This window comes from Toxorhynchites rutilus, chromosome 2 (assembly GCF_029784135.1).
Source record: "Toxorhynchites rutilus septentrionalis strain SRP chromosome 2, ASM2978413v1, whole genome shotgun sequence".
NCBI lineage: Eukaryota > Metazoa > Arthropoda > Insecta > Diptera > Culicidae > Toxorhynchites > Toxorhynchites rutilus.
The window spans coordinates 80,629,076-80,645,252 of NC_073745.1; the positions used below are offsets into that span (position 1 = coordinate 80,629,076).

A 16,177-nucleotide genomic window follows, 5' to 3' on the forward strand; every position below is an offset into this window, starting at 1 on the left:
TATTCGCTTCATTTGAAAAACATTTTATTCGATGATTTTATGTTTTCAATCAAATAAGTACCAAAGTAGAAAGCTTAAAAGCATATTGAACTAATTTATTAAAAATATCAACCAAATAATACCTGTGCATAAAGCTTAGATTTGTTTTCTGTATCATATGCCTTAAGCGTCCGAAATATGATTCAGAACCGTATGATTTATCGAACTGATCGTTCTCGGGCTACTAGCACTAAAATTACTGGAAGTGGAGTTTTGTTAGCAGTTTGTTCAACATTTACCTCTCGTTTAATTCACCCTCCCAATTCTACGGGTGTCGAGCAAGTGTGGGTGGCTGTGACCCTACCAACAAAAAAGGTGTTTATTTGTGTGGTATATCTTCCTCCGGACCGACTTCGCGATTTTGAGTTGGTAAACCAACACATCAATTCGATTCAATTCGATTTCAATGACCACATATTTGTTGTCGGTGATTTCAACCTGGTATCAATGAACTGGACCAAGAATGATACAGGATTCTACCACTTTCGCATCAATGGCTCTAGTACAACATCTTTGCTGGACTGCTATAATATCGCTGATCTTCAGCAATTGAATGGGGTTTTCAATGACAACAACAGATCACTCGATCTCTGTTTCGTCAGTAGCGAACTTGCTTCTAATTGCTCGGTTCTTGAGGCACTCGCACCACTAGTCAAACGATGTAGACATCATCCACCGCTGCAAGTAACATTACGTTTCCGTCAGGCTTGTTCGTTTCGTAGTACAATAGACACCGTTTCTTACGATTATCGTAAAGCTGACTTCGAGGGAATGGTCTCTTTTTTTTATCATATCAACTGGGATGATGAACTTCGGTATTGTGGCGCGAACGCAGTCTCATCCGTTTTTTCGAGTATTGTTGTTTATGCGATCGATCAGTTCGTACCAAAGAAAATCCCGTCCCCATCTACCATCCACCCTGGTCTGATCTTCGACTGATGCGACTAAAGTCTTATAAACGTGCCGCTTTAAAGAAATTTTGCGAACAGAGTACGGTCGTGTCAAAACGGAATTATAACAACGCCAACAAACCCATCAACATGAACTACAAAATAAGCTCAAAGTGAATCCGAAAATTTTCTGGAGACATGTGAACGATCAACGGAAAGAATCAGGGTTACCTTCTTCTATGTTCAATGCAGATCAAGAGGCAACGGATACAGTGGGAATTGCTGATCTGTTCCGGTCGCAGTTTAGCAGTGTTTTAGTCAACGAACATTTGTCTAGAGACCATATATAAACTGCCGCTAGTGAGGTTCCTATACATCGTGCCATTAGGTCGCATCCGCCAATTTCGAGTGATGACGTACGGAAAGGTAGCCTCCGTCTCAAGAATTCTGTCTCCGTTGGTCCAGACGGAATACCCTTGCTCGTCATTAAGAATTGCATTGAAATTTTGTTCTCACCATTAGCATCGATCTTCAACCTCTCGTTGAATTCTGGAATTTTCCCCGAGATCTGGAAGTTCTCGTTCGTTTTTCCTATATTCAAACAGGGTGATAAGCAATCGGTTACGAACTATCGCGGTATCGCAGCTTTATGTGCAGTCTCTAAACTATTTGAACTGTTGGTGCTTGATTATTTGCAGTACAATTGTTCCAGCTACATTGCCTCCGAGCAACACGGGTTTATGCCGAAGAGATCTTCTGCTACAAATCTCGTACAATACACCTCTTTAATCATACGCGAGATGGTGAAGGCACATCAAGTCGACGATATTTACACCGATCTCTCGGCTGCATTTGATAAAATTAATCATGACTTTGCAATTACCAAATTAGAGTTACTTGACTTCCACGGTTCTCTTCTTAATTGACTTCGTTCATACCTTACCGGTCGATATATGGCAGTAAAAATAGGTGATCATATTTCCAAATCGTTTCTAGTATCTTCTGGCGTGCCTCGGAGTAGTCACCTAGGACCCTTCATCTTTTTACTCTATTTGAACGACGTTCATTTTTCTATTCGTTGCATGGAGCTGTCTTACGCCGACGATTTCAGTTTGTATTCTGTTATAAAGGACCGAGGTGATGCTTTATTTCTGCAGCAGTAGCTATACGTTTTCGCTGATTGGTGTCACAAGAACAGAATGGTGCTAAACGCCTCAAAATGTGCAGTTATCACGTTCTGCAGAAAAAAATCGCCAATCTGTTTCGCATATTGCCTGACGGATCATATTCTCAAACATCAAAGACTTGGGTGTCATACTTGATTCGAAACTAACCTTTAAGGATCAGGTTGATTACGTTTCCGCCAAGGCGTCAAGTCAACTCGGTTTCATATTTCGGTTCGCCAAAGAGTTCAGGAATGTTTCTTGTTTGAAAGCTCTCTACTCATCTTCGCTCAACACTGGAGTACTGCTCGGTAGTATGGGCTCCTTTTTACGATAACGGTGTGAATCGCATCGAATCCATCCAACGAAAATTCGTACGATTTGCTCTTCGTTTGTTACCTTGGAGGAATCGGCTCCATCTTCCAGATTATAAATGTCGATGCATTTTAATGGTCCTACAGTTACTAAGCGTTTGCCGCGACGTTTCGAAATCTATATTTATCGCTGATCTGTTGCGGTCTGATATTGATTGTGGTGCATTATTGCAAAAACTGAACATCAACATCAGACGCGTGGGTCTACGTTCTTACTATTTTTTAAACGTCTTTCGTACGAACTACGGTGCAAATGAGCCGATAACCGGCATGTGCAAGGCGTTCAATAAGTGTTACAGTTGTTTCGATTTCAATGTGTCCCGTGTTAGGCTTAAGAATTTGTTTTACGGTATTCTTCTAATTAATTGATTGTTTTTGTATCCAGTTTTTAAAGGCGTTCGCGTTTAGTTTAAGCTTAGGTTTAAGTAAATGTATCTGTAGGATTTTATGTAGTCTGTTGATACCTAAAAGATGAAGTTTTGTGCCCACTTTTTGGGCTTTTCCCTCCAATAAATAAATAATAAATAAACTCTAACATTACGACTTCGATGCTGTCGAAAATCCGAGTTATTTCTTCTTTAAGTTCTTCCAAATTTTGTGGCTTATTAACATAGCAACGGTCCTTCGCGTACCCCCAGAGGAAGTAATCGACGACGAGAAATGTTGAAATTCTTACCATAACATGACAAAGTTTCATTCTTCGGGCTTCGGTTGCTCGAGTAATACGATTTCACTAAAAATAAATGTTCTTGTAAATTGTACATTTTGACACTAAAAGTCATCAGACTGAAGATCAGCCGAATATTATCGTCCCGAAGTGGGGAATGCAGTGTTGCCATCGACGGAGCGAAAAAAAATTATAAGGAGCTATTTGATTTTTTTTCGCGTGAGCGTTTAATCTGAAGGACCCTTACAATGATTCCACCCACCCATGAAGCAAATCAGACTAGTTGACTAGTATTCGTTGGTAGCTTGAAATAATAAACATATTCTGTACTTTTGGTATTTTGATTGAAGTCTGGTACTTTTTTGGAATAATGTATAACAGAATGTTGATTCCGGAGAATCTCCGAGTGGTCGCCATAGTCTTTAGAAGATTCGCCCTAATAAAAATCTGCGTCCATTCCATTTCCGTTAAGTATATAAAATTTCCGATTTTCCGACATGTATTTAAGATTAGGCTCATTCAATTACATTCAGAAGAATTTCTTTATGAGATTTTTTTCGGTTATATTATATTATTTCATTGGTACTGTGAGACAGTCAATACGTGAATAGGTGAGCGGTGACTGTACAACTATGTTTTCGGATGAAAGTCGATCCTCATTCACGAAACATCAACGTCACTGAGACGAACAGCAACGGAAAGGTTGAACACGAAAAAAATCGAACACGAACATTTTGACAGAGCAAGATTATGCGTTTTTACAATGTATCGAGTACACATTACTAGGTTTTATGTTCATTTTAAGACCATTGTTTCAGTATTATTTCTTTGTTCAATACTCAAACTTTTCCCTGAACACGATTTTCATCCCTTGCATCAGATCTTTTTCCCACTCGTTTGGCATCCTGAAGTTCCTGCCTATTTCGCTGTTTCCCTCAGGTGTATGACACGATTATAGCTATCTCACTCTACCTACCGTCACCGCCTATCTCACTATCCCTCTGCTGCAAAAGTTCATCATCGACATCACGATATGTCAGATGGTGGTAAATTGGTAATTCGCGATGACGTCGACGTCTGGTGGCGACTTCAAGTTAGAGCCATAATTTGGGTCCCAAAATCGTTAGAGTAATCTCTACCAGATTAGAAGACACGGAGCCGGTTTTCAAATTTTAAAATTTGAATGAAAATTTTCACATTATGTTATTTAATTATTAGAAACACGTATTTCTGACTTTCATTCAACCATATGGTCATACAATTCCAACATTTTTGCTGATTTTTTTTCTTTATAATATAAAGTTGTCCTCATAAACAATTTTCGTATGAGACTTTTTCCCCACCTGCAAACAAAAATGTTTTTTATTTAAACAGAATACTAATTTGATATGGAAAAGCTAATTTTCATTCATAATTTTAATTTTGAAAACGTTCATTCCGACTGAAAATCAGCTATTCTTTGACGCTCCCCTAAACTAGTAAACGGAGCTCACTGCCGTCAACGCGGATCGCTGTTTTGAAGAAAACAAATACTTCTAACGTTTGAGATGTTGGCACCAAAAACATGGCGGGTGCCATACGGCTGGTTTCCCTCGATAACTACTTCGGGTTCCTACCGGAGGTCAGACGTTCTTCAAATCGTTTCAAGCATACCGCGGCAATTTCGGATCTAAACAAACGAACTTTCCTGACAACAAATACCTATTGTGATTACAAACATATTTGAAATAAATAAGTGAAATTCCGAAGAATTGTAAACAGCCACATTTCTTGTTTGTAAGATTTTTTTTCGTGTTCAACCTCTATCGCATAACGTTGCAAGCCATACGAAAAAAATAATAACAATTGGTTGTAAAATTATACTTTTCCAGTTTTTTTTGTTCACTATTAACAATTAACACCAATAAGCAAACACATGATTGATGATTTTACTCTACGAAAAGTTCAAGCACGAAACCACCGGGTCGGACTATCGGACTGCCGGCTTCGCATTTTCACCAACATGGTTCCACACCAGGGTGCACCATTGACATTGATTGTTTTGCATTATTAATGTGAAAATGGGTTGCGGGTTGGGGTTGTTGATGGACACATGAATGTGGCGTTCGATTGCGGGTTGGTGGTCTGTGGTACAGATAATAATGGCAAAGCAATTGTATGTTGTGTGCTCCTGTGTGCAGTGCGTTCTGGTGGGCAGGCAACCATTTCTAATTGTTTGTGCTCTGACAGAGTGCGTTCCTGTGCCCCGCTTCTTCAGGTCCGATTTCGGTCTTCCGCGCTATGATTATCACGGGCCGCCAATAATCGGGACAAACATGGGGAAATATACATCATTGGGAGTTGTGTTATGGTGTTGTCTGAGTCAGATTGCTGGTGGAGGCTTACAAGTGTAGTTGGAAGAGTGCTTAAATTACTGGTTTTTGTAATCTTTGATTGCCTTTTTGTGATGTGATGTGATTGTTTAATTAGAGACTTCGTTGCGACAGCACTGACGTGTAGAAGGGCTCAACAATAAAAGGGTAATTGAAATTGAAGTGTAAAAGTTACTCAGATAACTAGCTATTTGGAGTATTTGGAAGTATTATTCCTTCGACATCGCGTGTTGGAAATCAAAACACAAAAAAGACTTGTCTACACAAATCCCTTGTTATAATAAAGTGCTCCCGTGGCCGAGTGGATAGCGTCACACATTATCATGCCGGGGGTTCGGGTTCGATTCCCGTTCTGGCAGGGGGATTTTTCGTCAAAAAAAAAATCTTCCGGCTTGCACTGAGATCACGCGTATTCCTGAGCTTTTCACTCCAAAAAACATTCAAGGCGTGTTATTCGGCATAGAAATTTCAACTAAGTACTGATAATAAAAATGACGCGAGTAATACCAACGTTGAGAAGGCAAAAGTTCCACTGAGAACGTTACTGCCATCCAAAAAGAATATAGTAGAGGAGGCGAAGCTTATGGAGCACATAATACCGTAAACGCTTCGATTGTAATTGCTTGGGGATAGAGGGAACTGTGTTCTACCACTTGATATTTGGATTATTGAGATATGTTGGTTGCTATGTTTTCAAGTAATGTTTAAAACTTCCAATGTTTCTTCCATGATTTATTTTGATTATATAAAAATGTGAGCTTAAAGTTTGATTCAGTTAGAAATAAGAACCACGCATCGTGGCCAATGTGCACTTGAAAAGTAAAATCACCAATGCCAGATGCGGCCATGTGATTCGCCCCTTTTCCTTCCGTTTCTTTGCTTTGTATAGCTTCAAAAGTTATGAATTTTTGTAGTGGAGAAAGTAGGGAAAATTTGTTTTTTTTGAACCATTGATTAAATATGAAAAATCATATTAACTCAAAAACGAAAAAATAGCATCTCTGATATCGAGATGTGTTATGTAACAATCCTCAGCTTTCTAGAAAAAAAAAATAACGCACCCTTTAGTCCAAAGCCTTGATGGCAATGAAAAACGACAACAATCAATAATTACGAAAATAAAATCCATTTCCCTGTTTGTCCACAAACAATATTGTTCTCAGAAATGTTAGCTACTAGCTGGAAAGTTCATTTTTTTAAAACTAGCTTATTGGCTCCAATTTGATATGTCGATCATCTGAATCGATTCAGTGGTTCGAAACTTTTGAATTTTTAAAAAATGTAATTTTTGGGAAAAAGTCTAAAAAAAAAGATTTTTCGGATCACCCTAAAATGGGAATGGGCACTCTAACAAAAAAAAAAAAAATTAAAAAAAATGTGTGTCTAATATTTTACGATAAAGATCTGGTATCTAGTAGTCGAAATGAAAGTCGTACTAAGTGTGTAAATTTACAGTTATGTACATACAGACGATGTGTGAGTCATTTATTGATGCCCTGATTGAAATAAAAAGGATTGATTTAGGGGGTTCATCAACGGTTTAAATACATCTTTTTTATGATAGGAATTGTTACGAAGCTTATGAGAGAGCCTCCCGTGTTACTAAAGCCCATTTCATACATTATTTTTCAAATAGTTCTCAATCAGTGTAGCAACCTGAGCGATCGAGCGTTGTCATTCTAGTCGTTTTCGACGTCTCTCGGGTTCAGTTCATATGGCATCCAATTTATTTGTTATTGGTCAAATCTCAAGGATTTTAGATGCTTGGAAGTCTTGATCGAAAGATGGGCCCTATTACACGAACAACAGAGTTTTGCTCGCTAGCTTTCTTTTGCTATCATGGATACCCAGCAAGTCAGCCAGATCGACCAAGTGAATGCTATCGATGCATCTGTCACAGATTTTCGTTTGCTTGTTGCATCCCTTATATATTGCTTTGTGAAACATTTCTGAATCGTTTCAAATTTTCATTTTCAATTGCATAACGTTGTCTTCTTTTTAGATGGCACTAACGTTCCTAGAGGAACTTCGCCGTCTCAACGTAGTATTACTTGCATAATTTTTATCAGTACTCAGTTGAGATTTCTTTGAAAAATAACACGTCTTGAATGCATTCTGAGTGGCAAGCTCTAGAATACGCGTGACCACAGTTCATGCATTGTTCTCAATTCATTGTCTTCAAACTTTTAAGACTGCCCTCGGCACACTTTGTCTTTAACTCTTTGTTGTTCTATAATTGCTCTTAGTCACCACAGCATGGAATCATACTAAGTACTAAATGTTTATTCTTAGCTTGGCGTACAAAACATTGTGGCAGTTTGAACGTGAGGCCAAGCGTTGTCATACTGTAGAATAAATTTCTCGTGCTTCTGTTTGTATCTTGGATAATTCACATGAATTGAAGTTGATACTGTTCTACATTAATGGTCCAACAGAATATGTAATACCGACCTGGTCCCGCCAAATACGTTTATGATCATCGGAACGTTTAACCTATCAGCCTCCATGACCTTCTTTTTTGGCTTAATCTAATAAATCCATGTTTCATCATCCTTTAATATATGATGTAAAAACCCTTTCTCGCGAATGGTGTTTATTCGGCACGAAATAAGACATGTTCACACAAACAAAAGTATATGATGCCAAAAAAAAAATCACTAATGAAAATATTAAAGCGATTTGTTTATCATATATCTTAGGTTGACGCATGCCGTTTTGGATATGTCGAAATCGAAAACGATACTGTACACACACAGACATGTCAAAATTTCACGTGCGCAAATGTTTCGTTTTCTATTCGGCACTACTTTTCAAGAACACAACGAATCGTAGCGAAACGTTAAGGTGACAGTGGAAGCTAGCCACAAATGGCTGCCACAATGGCGCTCATTTCTTCCATCTCCCTCCCTCACCCCTCGCCCGAAAATCAATAATTTTGCGAAACAGTGTGAAGAAAATGATCGTTTTCGCACACTTCCCATCAAGTAACATCAACCTAACTCTAATCGATTACTCACAAGATATTGAATTTTCATCTGCTGTCGTACTGTATAGTGAAAAACGTCGGAAAACTCGAGCTAGTGCTCTGAAAGTTAAATTTTCATTTTTCGATTTTCGGCAATGGTTTTGTTTGTATTGGTGAACACATGCGAATTGAGGCTCTTTTGGTATTAGCAAGTTCTTCCGTATAGTAACTCGATGTTGATAATTCCTTAATATTTTCATTCTTTGATCGTATTCACGTTGGAGAGCTTTAACCCTTCTCTTCGTTGGCCGAGGCATTTTGATTGAATGTAATACTTTTTCGTTTACTATGTTTGACAGCAGAGGCAGCCGTGGCAGTGTTCCGAGCTCGGCAATACAATTTTCTTAACCAATGTTAAAGTTGCTAAAACTTATATTATAGACCCATTAAACGTAAACATAATAATTGTATTGATATCAACACAACTTTATTCTATTGATTTTCATGACATGAAAGGCTATGACTCAGGAATAACATTTTATTGAGTGGTTTTTATAGCTGTTTCGATGATTTTGTCTGGCATCAGTGTCGAAAAAATAACTATGCTTTCACCAATACAAACAAAACCATTGCGAAAATTTAAAAATGAAAATTGAACTTTCACAGCACCAGCTCGAGTTCTCCGACGTTTTCCATTATACATTGCGACGGCAGATGAAAACTTCATATCTTGTGAATAATCGAATAGAGTTTGGTTGATATTACTTGATGGAAAGTGTGCGAAAACGATAATTTTCGTCACACTGTTTCACAAAATAATTGATTTTTTTTGCATACCGAGCGAAGGGTGAGCGAGGAAGATGAAAGAAGTGAGCGGCATTGTGGCGGCCATTTGTGGCTTCCTTCCACCTTCATCTGAAAGAGGTTTGCGTCCAAATCGATCAAAACGTTCCAGAGCCACCCTCTTGTAGTGCTGCTGTGAAATATACCTCGGGTGATTAAGAATTCTAACTGCATTGAATCTTAGTGTTGGTTATTGATAATCAAACTCGACACTTCTGACGTTTGAGGGTTCGAAGAAACATCAGCCCTTTGCTAGAGTTTCACGATTAATCTCCCAGGTCTTTTTTGTACAATCTGCATAATTGAATATTTGCTGAACTAAAATTATTGATCAACTATTCTTCTATTCCTGTAGGGCTGGTTCTATGGGTCAGTGCTGTGCGTATAATTAAAAATTATATAAAGTGGGTGGGGCATTGGTGAGCAACACATTCGTAGAAGAGACCACATTTAGCTAGTGTTAAACCTAAAAGCATTATGAATTGAAAACAGACACACGAAATGGTTCAGAAACGCCACCAATAGAACTAATCAGATTACAGTTACAGTTAGAACAAAGCACTATACACTAAAAACAACTCAATAGAAAACTCTTGAAACAATAGCTAAGAATCGTTTGGAGATAAACAAATACGCGGAGATAAAAGAATACAGATTTCAAAATCAAAACAACAGCTGGCTGTTAGAATGAAGAAATCCTGAAAACAACATCTAATATTTCTACTTGTCGATTCGTAATATTTAGTTGACAGCGCACACGCAGTGGGCGTTTATTTTTTATTTTTTTGTGATGATAAGATTTGGGGCGGAGTTTAGTTTTTCGGGCTTTGGTTATAAACGCTAATAGATCAATGCTTTTCTTTATTTCAACGAAAAATTTTGTAGTAGGTGTACTCACGCTTCAGTTCTAGTTCTTTATTTTCGGTTGTGTGCGATCGGCCGGTAAAGACTCGTCGAACGTTTCTCAGCAGCCGGGCGGTTTCGGTTAATCTGCAAAAAGGGCGGTTGGCCACAGACCACAGGTCGAAATTTCATTTTTCTGCGATTGTTGTGTGTTTAAAAAGCTTTTTGTTTCGATTTTTTTTATTTATTCTCAAAATTGGGGGTTAATACAGAGGGTTTGGGTATACTTGAGAGATAGAGAAAAAGTTTGTTTTAAGGTTGATTTGTTACTGTTGTTATGATTGGGACCGGAGCACTCAGATAGTTACACGAGTTTAGTTTCTATAACAGGAAACAGATTTCGGTAGTAGAGAACAGAGAAGTTAGTGAAACAACGAGTCATTCAATCCGGATGCAGGTAGTAATCGGAAGCTTTCGAACACTGTTATGCAAATAGGAGATTGTACCAAATTAAACCTTAAGATAGTTAGTAACTAAAATCCCAAAAAATAAAATAAAATAAAAGCAGTAAAACGATGCAAACAAAAATACCAAAAAACTGAAAAAAGAAAATCGAGGCAACTCTAAAATAAAGTAAGGCATAGAGAAACTTTCAATCAAAGAAAGTTTAATATTTGTTACATTACAACATATGGAAACGATATTGACGGTAACTATATTTTATTTTCTGTGTATACACATTGGCACCGGAGAAACATAAGGTAGGACAGTGAACAGAAGTAGAGCACAATTTTAGACAAGTAACGGTGGACAGTTAAACACACGCACACATACACTGACGAATTTTGACACATGACGGTTAAAGCGAAAAGCGGGATTTCCTACAATCCGATTGGTTAGATTGAGTCGAGTGCAGTTACAAACACACGCGCTATATAATTTTTGTTTAGGCTTGAGTTATTTCTTTCCGATTTGTTGGTGCGTGGACGTGAATGTGATGATTATGACTGTGATGAATGTGACAGTGTGCAAAACTAGGATCACGCGTGTTTTTGTGAAGATTTATATACACATTTTATTGATGTTTTGTTTTATCTATGAAGACAGAGTATAATGCTGTTAATAATAACTTTACTAATGGTGACTTCCAAATCATTGCTTTTTCAGATTTCATCAGACTACATTTACAAATTAGCTATCTAATAAAGCACCAATGTAAACGTGATCACTCGTTTTCTTTTCTCTGTTTTAATTTTTTTGGCTCAACTCGCGATGCTCTTTTTTGTTTTTGGAATCCACAAGTCACCATTGGTAGTGTTTACTTACACCTGATTATTGATCCAAGGGCATGCATAGTTCTGAAGAAAATTGAAAAGTTTAAGGTTAAGGGTGTTTTTTTTTCGTTTTTCTCGAATGGATTGTATTGCTTTGTCAAGAAGGGTGTGTGTATTGGTGTAATTTTGCTGGGTTAGATAGTAATTATGTGGTGGTGACGGTGGTGGCATTGACTAAAAGGGGACTATTTGATTTTAAATACGTTCTCGGGAAAGAGGAATGGATTCGTTCGTGCAATTTGAAGTAAGGGGTCGTGGTTTGGTCATTTTTGTTTCGACAACCATAGAGCTTTCATTGATGATATTTAGTTGGCTTTGAGGAGAACGGGATTGGTATCATCACAGAGCTCAAAGTCGTTTTAAGGTATAGTAAAATCAAATGATTATTCTAGGCAAGAAACCATGTGATATTGTCTCTCTTTTTCAATTATTTTTTCCTTCTTTTAATATGCTATATGTTCCACAGGTACAAATTTGAATAAAAAAAAAGGACAAACGAGCTACAAGCGATTCGTTGAAAAGAAGAATGTTTAGTAATCTCATCGCAGTTATCAATGTAGTGATGATCAAAATGCGTTCCAAACTGTCAGTCGTCAATAAAATCAGCGCTCATCCCGGTACCACCTACAACGACTGCAAGAGTCGACGTTGCTGCAGCATACTCGCAGCGTCTTGAAGTTGTGTTACCCGGGATAGACGAACTGGAAGCTGATCCCTTCGACGAATTCTGGAACACCCTAAAAGCAGCAGTTAGCAGCACAGCAGAGACCGTCATCTGGTATGAACAAGGTGGACAACGGAACGAATGATTTGATGAGGAGTGGCGATCTATGGCGAACCCAGCATTCAGAATGTCGCCAAGGCTGGACGAGTGCGATGGGCAGGACATTGTGCAACATTGCCAGACAGCAGTTCTGCAAAGATGGTGATCGCATCGAATCCAGTGGGAACAAGAAGAAGAGCTGGTGGTTGGATCTGGTGAAGCGGGACGGCCAGGAGTTGGAGAACAGCAGCTATGAACCGAGTTCATTGTTCCGCCAATATAAATACAATATAACAATTGTTCCGCCAATGAAATTGGTTCACAGCTGCATTTATAAATAAAATCCAATTTCTGGATGGGGTATAGCATCATTATATAAAAATAAGGACCTACAGTAAAAACCCATCTTGCAAATTTAAAAGCTTTCCTTAATTTCTGAAATATTTCATCAAAAACTACTACCGTAATTTCATAGAATTTTATATCAACTGTTACTCTTTCAAGTAATTAACAAGTTTTGCCATTGTTGTTAGATTTTGTTTACTTTTTTACATGACTTCATCATAGTGTGCAAATATGCGATGACAAAAATAAACGCCCATCCCCAAAAAATAATATTAATATCATTCCAAACCTTTGAGTAACCCCTTGTTTCGTCATATTATGACAGCTAGGCCTGTGCGATATTATTTACAACCTTTCAGTGATTCAGTTGACGCGATATAAACGAAGTGCTGTTTACGTTGGCACATGAAACTCGATTGTTTTTGTTCACACAAAGAGTTTTCAACAAAATCGAAATGGGTGGAAAGAAAATTAGCATGCAAGTCCGAAATCTTGCTGTTCAGGATCATTTGCAGTAGATCTCACAGCACAAGATTGCAGAGAAGTTCGGAATAATCCGGGGAGCAGTCCGTGAAATTGTGCACAATCACAAAGCTTACGGTTCGCTTGCTGACAGATCCGGAAGAGACCATCGTCGGAGGACCGATAGTCGGACGGATCAACGAATCATCCGGAAAGTGAAGGAATCTCCAAAAGTATCAGTCTAAGTTATCGAGGCGGTATCGGCCAGAACCGTACGCATCAGACTAGCTGAGTATGGACTCAAAAGCAGATTCGCAAAAGAACGTTCGTTTATCAGCAAGAAAAATGAGCTGAAACGGTTGGAATTTGTTCGGAAACATATTAAGACTTTTGGAAAAAACTACTTTGGACTGACGAATCGAAATTTGTGCTTGAGAAGCCCCGCGAAGAGTGCGGCGGAAGGGTAATGAAGGATTGCAGGAACGTCATTTGGGGGCTACAGTCAAGCGCGGAGGAGGCAATATAATTGTGTAAAGATGCTTTTCCTGGGCTGGTGTTGGAAATCTGGTGCGAATTCACGGAATCATGACAGCAGATGTCTACATTGACATCATCCAGGACAACTGAAGGAATCGCTTCGGAAAAGTGGTGTACGAAACAACTTCGTCTTACAACAGGACAACGATCCGAAGCATAACGCTGAGAAGACTAAAGCCTATTTCCGTTCACGCAAACTAAAACCCTTTGAATGGCCACCACAAAGTCTTGATCTCAACCCGATTGAGAACCTGTGGGCCATTCTCGACAACAAAGTGGGGAAAGATGGTGTCACTTGTAAGAACAATTATTTCACAGCTCTCCAGAAGGCGTGGAACGAAATCGACTCTTAGCACCTCCAGAACTTCATTGAAGCTTCAAGAGGCCACACTAAGCATTTATGCTTTTAACGTTTTCGCTTTTTTGTGTTATTTTTTAAACTCGGGCTTTTATACTTGTTTTCTATTTTTATTTTGCGTGCCAATGAAATAAAATGTTTGGTTTAAGTTTTATGAATTGAATTCAGCAAAATATGATGGAAATGCAATGAAAAATGTTGTTTTTATAATAAAGACTCATGAAATTGCTATTTTTACTTAACAAAATTGTTTTTTATTGAAACAAAATTCAGAAATACTTTATCTACTGCTGTTTCTAATACAATGTAATCAACACTTTGTTTACTCGTATATCGCTTCAATATCGATTGCTAACAATACCACACAGCTCTAACTGTCGTAACATGAAGAAACGAGGGGTTACTCAAAGGTTTTGAGTGATTTTTATATTATTTTTTGGGGGTGGGCTTTTCATTTTGTCATCGCATGTTTGCACACATTAAAGAAGTTATGTGAGGGAGTGAACAAAACCTAACAAAAATCTCAAAACAATTCCTTAATAATAACAAACAATTCAAACAATTACTAAATCACGGTACTAGTTTTTGATAAAATAGTTTAGAAAATGAGAGAAGTTTCTTAACATCCAAGATGGGCTTTTTATGCTTATCACTGTACCGCAATCGAACAACATCACGGGAATACGTCCCTTTCTGGGAGCCATAATTTATTACAGATCACCTGCTCTTGAAGAATGTTTAAAAAAGTTTCATAAATTTATATTTAGGAGACGGTTTGGACTCCAAAGCGACCATGCAACGCTTCCCAGAATTTTCGAGCCCAAAAAAAGTTTTAGGGTAAGTAGCACTTGTCGAAAGAGGAAATCTCCGAGTAAAATCATTCCACGCTAGTTCGGCCAACATAATCAAAAAAAATTGATTCACTGACATCTTATTTTCCATCACCCTAACCATCATCATCGACATATGAGTCTGCCGTAGAAAATTCCCCTGTGGTTCAGCTACTCTGGAAATCTCCTCGAACCAGAAGACCACCGAAATGGTTCAAAGGGTACTAAAAGTTCTAGAAGGAAGATCTTGGAGACAGCTGGCAATACCAGTGAAGATCTACCACTTGGGTTTGCCATTGACAGCATCGACTGTCACTCGGATCGATGTCACGAGTGAAACAATAGAGCGGAGAGTTGACATCTAGCAAAGGATTTCAACTCAAAACAAAACAAGTACTATTCTGCAGTACGCAGGTTTGAAGGACTTTCAACGTGTCAAAATTTGTGTCTGGAAAGTATGATTTGCGGTCAGCATTGATGTGCTACTACAATTTAAAGAAAAGTGCTGCAGAATCGCATCGAATGCTTACTTGCTTTGAGTGGTTCAAATAATTTGAAAATGGTAGTTCTAAGGTAGGAAACGAAAAGCGTGGAAAACCTCTAAAAAAAGTTCGAGGACAGTAAAATGCAAGCACTTTTCGGAGAAGATGACACTCAAACGCAACAACAACTCGTGGATGAATTAAATATGATTCAGGAAGCCATCTCCAAAAGATCGAATACCACATAAGTTGAATGAAACAAAGCAGGAAAACCGATAAATCACATTGGAAATACTGATCGCCGAGTATAAGAAGGAAGTCATCTCTCCGTCGGATTGTGACTGGCAATGAAGAGCGGATTCGTTTCGACAATTTCATGCGTCAAAAATTTTGGGTAAGTCCTGGGGAATCACTGGTTGCACGGCCAAATCGCAGTGGCATGGAAAACAATGTTCTATATTTGGTAGGATCAGGAGTATTTGAGCTACTATGAGTTACTCAAACTTGACGAAACCGCTACCAACCACAATTGATTTGAAACGAATTTTGGTTGAAATACGACCACAGTAGCAAAAACCTATGAATGGGTTATACTTATGATATAACCGCAAGGTTGACGTAGGACTGCCGTTGGCTTGGTGATCATTTGTGTTGTATTGATTAAACTAGTTCAATTTCAAAACAAAGTCATGTATTATGGTAATAGTTATTGCAGCAAACAGTTATCAACATTTTGCCTAAACATCAAATGGTATGCGTAGAAGTTCAGTGAGTGGTGACATGAAAGGATAACTTCCAATGCAGTCTTGAATGAGCGAGCCAAAGCGTGGCATTTGTAGCCGCTTCTGTAGACCGTGTAAGCAAAACGAATTCCGCAGTGTAAAAATGCATGGGAATATAAAAGTACTAC

The 16,177-nt window shown here is 38.3% G+C and overlaps 1 protein-coding gene across 14 annotated transcripts in view; it reads right to left on the bottom strand.

The window, feature by feature from the left end:
• Positions 1-16,177, bottom strand: part of LOC129768389 (probable phospholipid-transporting ATPase IA) — a 250,423-nt gene that overhangs the window by 7,555 nt on the left and 226,691 nt on the right. For 9 of the 14 annotated variants that reach the window (XM_055770015.1, XM_055770007.1, XM_055770006.1 and 6 more), the window contains one exon: positions 10,212-10,303. The exons of 1 other annotated variant lie outside the window; for it this stretch is intronic. In XM_055770015.1, coding sequence (XP_055625990.1) covers positions 10,212-10,303 — 92 coding nt within the window. Of the gene's footprint in view, positions 1-10,211; positions 10,304-11,482; positions 11,515-16,177 lie in introns of all 14 variants that reach the window. 4 more of the 14 variants (XR_008741670.1, XR_008741669.1, XM_055770011.1 and 1 more) reach the window with 2 other exon arrangements.